Source organism: Nicotiana tabacum, chromosome 2 (genome assembly GCF_000715075.1).
Source record: "Nicotiana tabacum cultivar K326 chromosome 2, ASM71507v2, whole genome shotgun sequence".
Classification (NCBI taxonomy): domain Eukaryota; kingdom Viridiplantae; phylum Streptophyta; class Magnoliopsida; order Solanales; family Solanaceae; genus Nicotiana; species Nicotiana tabacum.
This window is the reverse complement of record NC_134081.1, coordinates 88,095,855-88,105,715: the sequence shown is the minus strand read 5'-3', so window position 1 is coordinate 88,105,715 and position 9,861 is coordinate 88,095,855. Positions and strand designations below refer to the sequence as shown.

Sequence of the window (9,861 nt, the reverse complement as noted above, 5' to 3'; positions counted from 1 at the left end):
GTTATTAGTAGTTCATGTACTTATTGTTGTAATGGAACCTTTGTCAATATATTTCATGAACAAAATTTTACATCAACACAAAATATGTAGCCTAAACCCAGGAAATAAGAAAGTACGCTATCAATCCTAAACACATAACATAAAAGCTAACATTAGAACAACTACAACCGTAATTATAATAGCAGCAACTCTGAACTTTGACCTTACTTGTCTTCTCTTGACAATGGCATCAATCACTCTTCTTAATAAGACCCGCATGAAGAGTCTTGTAGTATTCTTCCTCAATCGAATGATTAACCCATCGGAAAAAGCCACAACCTTTACCAATCTCATATCTTCGGCAGCATAAGAACCTTCTTCCGGGATTGGTGGGTGTTCGTGACATTTTAAGATCTGCAGCAAGTCCACAATAACATAAAGGTTCCTTCTTCATTGCCGAAGGAGAAGACGCGGCAATAGCTTAGTTTTAGCCGGAGAAGAAGAAAAAAATCGACTTTCAAAAGAAAAGGAGATGGCACAAATTGATGGGCAATGAAGAATCTCAGCAAAAAATTATATTTTTCACTGTTGAATCTAACACGAGAAAGAAGAAGGCATTAGATTTGAATAGAAATCAGCTTCTATAATGTTTGACAATGGAGAATAAGGTAGAAAGAAGAAGATGACTGTTAAATAGGCCACATTATTACCGTTAGGGCTTTTTCAACTGCCCTCACGCCTGTTACAGGCGTGTGAATCACGCACTAAAGTCAAATATGACACATAGGATCAGCCTTGTGTCATAAACGTTTATTATACACGGTTTGAAGGAGTGTAAGTGTTCAATTGGCAAATTGTTAAGTTTGGGGATCGGCATGACAAAGTGGCTCAAGTATAAGTGTCATTTACCTTATACCTCAAGCCAAACGAGCACTTAGTGCATATAAATTCCTGTGGAACTAATGTTTGTTTACTTGTTTAATTTGAGTTTACAGGTCTGCCGTACTGTTATTGTCATTCATGCATATAGATCTCCTGAATCGCTTTCGAATTATCTTTACCAAAAAAGAAAAAGGTTCGGCAATTACCTGGACGATGTTGTTAGTTCAAAATACTAAGCAAAAATTATGGGAAATGTTGGTTGAGACGCGAATCTAAGATTTATAGTCTGTTTGGCCAAATTAGAAAAATCTGTTTATTTTGAGAAGTATTTTTTTCAAAAGTGCTTTTCGAAAAAAGTACTTTCGGAGAGAATCAATTTGTGTTTGGCTAATCAATCTGAAAAACACTTTTGAGCAATAATTTGTGTTTGGCCAAACTTTACAAAAAGTACTTTTAAGTATCAAATTATGAATAAGGACATGAAGAGATGTACTTAATAGTTAATATTATATGAATAAATAAATAATCTCAAATAATTATTATTAATGATAATAATTAAGTTTTTTTATTTTATTTAAGTAAAATATGAAAATAAAATTAAAAAGTACTTTAATTATTTCAAGATGATTTAAATATATCAAAAAATCATTTAACAAATACAAAAGCATTCATCTCAAAAGTCACCATATATTAGAAAGCTATCCTAAAAATAATAAAAAAAATATTAATACATTAGGAGAATTCAATAATATAATCTCTAATCGTAAGTATTGGGTTTAAAATAAGCAAGGTTATTTTATTGTATACCATATTTTGCTAAGGATATTCTTGATAAGAAAAAAAGTCAAAATTGCTTTTGCTTCTTTCCAAAGGCATTTTTTTCCCCAAAAAAACTTGGCCAAACAACTCAAGTTGAGAAAAAAATGCTTTTTGAGAAAGAAAAAAAAAACATTTTTGGGGTTTGGAGAAGCTTGACCAAACATGCTATTAAGCTCTATGGGTTCAATCTTTAAGGCTATTAGCATTGAACTCATTGTATTTTTATAGTTATGGGTTTAAACCTATAATTTATTATAATTTTAATAAATTTTTACACATAAATGTATACTCTCCATCAAACGTATTGGATTCAGTTCAACCCGATACCGATATATTATATCCGCTTGTGACTGCAATCCACAATTTGCACAACTTAAGTACACGATTGATATTAAAATTCAATAAATAGCCCTTCTTTCACAAAAGAAGTTTTAATTTGTTTATTCTGGATGTGGTTCAAGTTTCTCTGCAATTTGTTTAATTTGTCTATCAATTTGTACATTTGTTGGACAAAGGGAAAATTTGTATTTAATGAGATATCAAACATAGTCCAATATTTTCCTATTCGGGGCAGATTCTAATGGCAGCTTCAACTGCACTTTCTTTTTTGCTTTCTTCTATTTCTGTTTTGGTTTGAAATATCAAACTGGTAAAATTTTATGAGTGAGAATCGAGGGAATGGTTAACCAATTGTTCACGCCAACAGAAAATTAATACTCCGTATTATTTTCTCCTTTTGTTTTTCATTACATATTATTTTTGGTACATTTTTTTATGGTGAGTGGGGTCGGTAACATTTAATAATAACACGTCGTAGTTGGAGGGCGGCGGGTGACTTCAGACTGCCGTCATGTTCCATCTTCTACTACAGTTTTAATTCTCGATCTTTGGGCTACTTTTGCTTTCTACTTCACTCAAGGTTTTTTTTTTTGTGAATTAAAGCTGGGTTCTATTACTATTTGAAAGAAAGATAAACAGAAAAATAGTTAAAGAAAGTCAACCGTTTTCACTGGTGTCGGAAGCCAAATCCAAGTAACGGAATAAACCAAGATAATGCTTCATGTATTAATTGCTGAAGTTGAGTCGATAGGTTAGGAACTTAGGTGATAGAAAGATTTCAAGACTTAATTTCATTTTATTTCAATATATGCAGGATTCTGCTCCCTCAAGCTCAACGTCTTCCAAATAATTTTTTCAGGAAATGTTGGAGTACACTCCTCCTTAAAATAGAGATAATTACATTCACGATTTTAAATTGAATTTAAGTTAATAAAAGTGCAAATATTTTTTTGCATAATCGGTGCATTTTAACTTATTATGGTAGATTAGTAATTATTTTCATCAAGTTACTACCACTTTATTTGTAAGTATGTTATAACCAATCTGAATGTCTATATATAATTTTTTAGCAATGTGCATAGAAAATCCTTTTTGCTTCAGCAGATACAAATTAGTCTAAATATGAACATCCAAAACTTGTTAAGAATATACTTAACTCAAGCAAAAAAAAATGTGAAGAAATTACGATGTGAAAACGTTTGGCAAGCCTATACAGGGATTGCCTAGAGAAGAAAAAAATCTTAAATCTATATTATCCTACAAAAGTCCGGTAATTAGGAAGAGTTTATGTTGAAGGGCGGCCTTAGTGTAACTAGTAAACTTTGTGCCATGCAAAAGGTCACGGGTTTGAGCGTATGATAGAATACTTTTGTGGTCTGGTTCCTTCTCGGACCCCTGTTATAGCGGAATCTTACTGAACAGAATTTATTTTTTTATAGGAAGAGTTTAATTTGGCTAATCCAGTACATATAATTCGAGGGAATGAGGAGAAAGGAAAAGCATAAAAGTCCAACGTTCAATTTCAAGGATCCAAAAGGAGAAGAGGATTTGAACTTTGAAGAGATAATTTGGCTTTTTATGGTAACTAGTGTGAAGCCTAAGTAGCCAACCTACCAAAGGCCCCAATTGAGAAAGGTGAAAAGATGGCACTTACACACAACTACTACAAGTAATTAAGTAAGTAGGCGTAGCATGCAGATTGACTAGATGATTTGATATAAAGCCTGCCTGCTGATATATACATAAACTACTGCTTTTTGGTATATCAAAATCCGAGCATGACGCGTCATTTAGATCTTAGAGAGAGCATCCATCTGTTTCTCTTCTTATTCGTTGATAGTGAGTGATGGATGGGATTGATGATGAGATTCATGCATGTAACGAATCATTTCTTCTGTTGATTTTCTAAGTACTTATATACATTTTCTCACCTATATTCTCATATCCCTCATCACAAAGAAAAAGGCTGTAATTAACAACAATCAATTCTTTTGAAACGAAGAAACAAGAAGTATTAAACCGGAAAAAACTTGAATTATAAGGAACAACATCTTAAAGCGTGGGGCCTGAGTGGGTTTGGGGTAATCCTAGTTCACAGTGCAACTTGCCAGATCACTGTGAGTTTGATAATAACAGAAACTCATCGTAAAGACAAGCTGATGAAACAGTTTATATCAACTCTGTTTAGTTTCTTATTAAGTAATCTGCTAAACTATATGAAGCAGGAACTAGATTTTATAAAATATACAGCTTATAAACTTCTATGAGAGAACATATATATGCAGCAATTGTATATTCTACTTTTACGGAAACCGTATCTGGGGTTTGGATATCATCATTAGGATCTCAATGTAGCTTTATTCTTTTGGCTTATATGCTTTTTGTTCGTTAGCTTCAATTTAAGCTCATACCACTTCCTTTGCAAATGGCGGAGCTGTGTGACAGTTTCTTTTTACTTAATCATATTTTTAAACTCCATACTTTTACATGGGGATTTGACCATTCTTTCTTTAATGGAACAAGAACATGAACCATTTTCTTTTATGTAATGGATGATGATGAGACTAAAAATACTACTTAATTTTTTTGTCTTTTGATTAGTCTGCGAACTTTTACTTAGAAGTTTCAAAATATAAAAAATAAATACATGAAAAGGGGTTCAACATATAATCTGTATACATAAAAATAATAATTGCGTTACACAATATAATTTTTTTGTAAAATGATATCAATTGATACCTCTTAAATGCACGTGGCTCTGTTCCTAATTTTGATACCATATTAGATGTATGTTATCACTTTTAAAAAAATATTTACTTAATTAGACGTTCCACAAAATTTGTAGCTGCCTGGGTATGCTAGCATTTTATTCACGGATTGTCTCGGTTTGATCACCAGTTTCAAACTTTTTCTTTGTCATTATATTGTCAAGTGATGCTTGGATCATTCAATCCACAACATGAATAGTTAAGATTATTATTATGACCTGAAATATTGACAATAGATGGCCTTTTTCTTTTCATTTAATATTTAATATAAGCACCAATGAACAGAAAAATCAGGAAGGGTAAGTGGAGAGTAGGAAAAAGAGTGGCAGGGGGAGGTTTGGATGGATTTTTAACCTTTGTCTCTGTGAAATTCGATTATTTTTAATCTTGTACTGTGCTGACACAAAAGATATGAAACAGCTTTATCGATCCATGGTAAAATCTCCTTTTTACTCTACTCTCATCTTACTATTCTGTAATCTCTCTCTCGTTTTCTACCAAAAAGACCTCCCATTTTAAACTACTTTCTGTTCCTTCCCTTTCATTTTCTTCACTGACAGAGGAATACCTGCACATTTCCTCACGCACGCACGCATACTCTAAACAGAACACCCCCTACCCTCTCCCTACACCCAGAGCCCACTCCTCATAAGAATACAAATAACTTTACTTATATGATTAGTACTCCATATTTTAATTGATTACAATTTATAACTAATGTCATATATAATTTTCTAGTTCTACATTTTCTCCATATTTTTTGACATGGACCATACATACATACATAATTTTTAAATGTGTAATGATTTTAGAAACGACTTTAAATGTTGAACCCCTCGAATTTCTTTAGAATCCGCCTCAATTTATAAAATACATGTCATTATAACCAACTACAACTTGAATAAATATAAGACACTTAATAAAGATTTTATTTTTATTTACCATAAAAATAAAAGGCAAAATACATAAAGTCCCCTTTAACTTGTCCCAAAAACTCGATTGAACTTAGTGGGCGTTTGGATATAAGAATTGTGAAATTTCGAAAAAAAGTAAAAAAAAAATTTCAAGTTAAAATGCTATTAAAAAATTAGAGTTGTGTTTGGACATAAATACAATTTGGAACTATTTTTAAATTTTTGTGAGTGAGTTAAAGTAAAAAATTTGAAAAATAATTTTTTGGAATTTCCTAAACTCCAAAATTCAATTTGAAATTTAAAATTTTAATGACCATTTCGAATAAAAGGTGAATGGGCGTTTCTTTACCCCATAGACGCATTTGAAGTGTTCAACCGAGTTTTGATTTGTTATGAATCAATAAAGTTCATCTATTACATTTTTATTTACTGATCTAATGGGAGGATTAAATTTACGATCTCCTATGAAAAAAGTTTATAACTAAAGAATAATTATTAAAATACTAAATAAAATAAAATTATTAACTGTCATATTATAATATTATCCGATTGTGTAAGATAGTTATACATTGTGATTGTGGATAAGTTAAATTAAAATATACAAAAAGGTTACATCATCTCTCTTTCCCCTACCCATACCCTTGGGCTAGTTATCACAACTCACAAGCCTACTTAAAATGGCCTCTTTTTCCCTCTCTCATTTCTCTGTCTAGGCTTATCGATATGATAATAAGGGCCGTAGTAGAGTAGAGTACAGAGAGATGATCAGAGAAACAGAAGAGGACAGGGCAGTTGCACAGATTTTTCCAGCGACATCATCCATCCTTATGATTTCCCTCCCCCTAATCTTTCAGCAAATCCCATGAATATCCAGCCCATCTATATTATAACCCACTACTCATTTTCCATTTCTCAACGTCAACTTCTTCTAGCGAGTCTCAAACAATATGCTCTATCTATTTTCCTAGTTTCTTGTTGTATTTTCTTCTGTTAGCTAGTCATTAATTCCTCTTTTTCAATGGAAAACTACCAGCATTACGACTGCAGTGATGGGAACTTACCCCCCGGTTTTAGGTTCCATCCAACTGATGAAGAACTTATCACTTACTACCTACTGAAGAAGGTTCTTGACGGCAACTTTACTGCTCGAGCCATTGCTGAAGTTGACCTCAACAAATGCGAGCCCTGGGAGCTACCTGGTATACTAATTTGGCCGCACAAAATATTTCATTATTTACAAAATAATGGTTGAGCTGTCAGTATTTGCATATGACTGACTTCGGTAGTATTTAAAATTCTTGTGAAATGTTGAATATTGTTTTTGTTTGAGTAGTTTTCAAGTGAAATAGTAACACTATTTTTTTACTTAGAAAAACTTTGCTTTTTTGGGTAAAATTTATTTCGAGACACAACTTCTATGTTCAAATGTTTTCTTCTTCTCAGTTTCAACACAATAATGTTGTCCAAGCTTACAAAAGATCACAACTTCCCTCTTAGTTATTTACTAAAGGGTTGAATTGTAGGTCATCTTTTTCTACTCCATTTATATTGCAGGGAAAGCCAAGATGGGAGAAAAAGAGTGGTACTTTTTCAGCCTACGTGATCGGAAGTATCCTACGGGGCTGAGAACTAACAGAGCTACTGAAGCTGGTTACTGGAAAGCTACAGGAAAAGACAGGGAGATTTACAGCTCTAAGACTTGTGCACTTGTGGGCATGAAGAAAACCCTAGTTTTCTACCGAGGTAGGGCTCCTAAAGGAGAGAAGAGCAACTGGGTTATGCATGAATATCGCCTTGACGGCAAATTTGCCTATCACTACATCTCAAGAAGTTCCAAGGTACGTACTGCTCTATAATGTGTATTTTTTACGAAATAAATTTATGGTGTCTTTAATTTGTTGGTGTAAGCACACTAAGAGTGGTTGAAGAAATAGGTGTTTTCTACCTTTACAAATACAATGTGTCTTTGATCAAAAATACCAAACCAAATGTATTTAACTCCTGCAACTATATGTATACTAGTAGTATTTTAAGTTACTCATACTTTTTGAGAATAAGAGAAATTTACTGGACATATATTCTGTGCAGAAATATCATTGATATCACTGCTAAGAAGCAGAGATTTGAAGCAGAAAAGATCTGTGAAACTTCGTTTTCGATGTCTCAGTTGCTCGCGTAATTTCACTGTAACTCAATGATGATAAAGTTGGACGTCGTAATCTGAAAAAAAGAACATAATAAAGGCAAGAGAAGAATTTGCCTCCATTAAACTGTCATGTTACGTTGATCGCGATTTAATGTATTTCTCGAGCTTATCTTGGTAGCCTTGTCAAGGAGTAGCATGCAGTGCTTACGTCGAATCAGTCCATTCGATTTTGACTTTTAACGTTATGACATTACTTTCTGTTTTACATCTATTTTTTCAATGTAATGATGAGCTTTTTACTCAAGATTTTCGATTTTCTTCTACAGGACGAGTGGGTAATTTCAAGGGTCTTTCAGAAGAATGGTTCCACTGTCGGTGGCAATTCAAATGGTGGCAAGAAAAGGTTAAGTTCAAGTATCAACATGTACCAGGAAGTAAGTTCACCGTCTTCTGTTTCTCAGCTTCCACCGCTCCTTGACTCCTCTCCCTACAGCAACACTGCCACTTCTGCTGTCATTAATGCTGATCGTGAGAGCTTCCAAAAGGAGCACGTGCCCTGTTTCTCCACAACTGCTACACACAGTTTCGACCCGAGTTCTGTCTTTGACATTTCGTCGAACAGCCTGCATGCACTGCCAGCTCCTAATTTCAGTGCCATTCTTGACTCTTCCACTAATTTTACCCACTACACAAGGAACTCAACTTTTCCCAGCTTAAGGTCCCTTCATGAGAACCTGCAGCTTCCGTTGTTTTCCAGTGGAGCTCCGGCCATGCACGGTGGTTTTTCTGCGTCAATGGCCAATTGGCCGGTGCCGGAGACTCAGAAAGTTGAACAGTCTGAACTTGATTGTATGTGGAGTTACTGAATGGATATGCATTTAAGTGTAACTTTATTTAACTGTGATGTTCTATATTATCAGTACTTGATTAGTAAGTTAATTAGTTTTAATGTTCTGAAGTGTTTCCTTTTGGTTGGGTAAGGAATGTACTGTGTGGCAGCTTTAGTAGTATTGTCACGTTGTTGTAAACGTTCGGCGTAACTTAATGCATGTATTATTTTGCTGTCTTTTCGTACGTACTACATTTGAGGTCCAAATTGCTCAGAACTCCAGACTATCATTGAGAAGAGATAGTGACTTTATTAATTAAATTTAACTTATCCTTTTGCTACTATTATTTTGCTTATGAGTCTTCCATTTTGATCCTTTATCATTCGACATAATGTTATACAAAAAATGTTTTTGGATGCCAACGAAAAATAATTTTCAAAAAGAGAAAAGTAGAAATTTCAGAAACAATTTACGGGTAAACGAAACCACACTAAGCTTACATGGAAGTAGTTCAAGAACCTTATAGTCCATCATGTAATCATTTTTACTCTTTTTTTTATATTTATAAATCATGTTTTTTCTTATTTTTATATGCTTTCTTTGCTCCCTCTATTATTATGGCTTTAGGGATCGTTTGGTATTAGGGGAAATAATGTATGTACTAACTTTGGTATTATTAATTAATCTCTTATTTGGTTGTAATATTTTTCAATCTATTTAACTAATACTTATATTAATTATACACCCTATTTATGGAGTACTATTTTTATACATAGTAAACAATGTCAATAGCATTATCATGGTTTTTAATACATGGATAAAAATATATAAAGACAGAATTATTATTTCAAAACTTTTAATACACCAAACCAAATAACGATACTATTCTACACTTACCAAACGACCCTTACAGTTGGCCCTTTTTGAAAATGTAGAATTACTTATTCTCTTCTTTTCACAAATTTTCTATTACTATATATGAACGAACTATTAATCTGCTTGTTACTGTAGAATATCGTAAAATATTATGATTACAAGTTTACAACAGTTAGATATTTGAAATGTTGACGGACTTGGAAAGCAAATGGTGTACGTTCTAGTTTTTCTATTTTGAAAAGCTCTCATCCATAACACGATTAATCTAATACACCTTTTTCTTATTCAATTACATAAAGCCGAATTCT

The 9,861-nt window shown here is 33.0% G+C and overlaps 1 protein-coding gene across 1 annotated transcript; it reads left to right on the top strand.

Moving 5' to 3' along the window:
- The first annotated feature begins 6,335 nt into the window (after positions 1–6,335).
- On the top strand, positions 6,336–8,801 carry LOC107826703 (protein CUP-SHAPED COTYLEDON 2-like). The gene is made up of 3 exons (XM_016653722.2): positions 6,336–6,900; positions 7,256–7,539; positions 8,174–8,801. The coding sequence occupies exons 1-3, from the start codon at positions 6,720–6,722 to the stop codon at positions 8,711–8,713; spliced, it is 1,005 nt and encodes a 334-aa protein (XP_016509208.1). The 5' UTR covers positions 6,336–6,719; the 3' UTR covers positions 8,714–8,801.
- Positions 8,802–9,861: the final 1,060 nt, after the last annotated feature.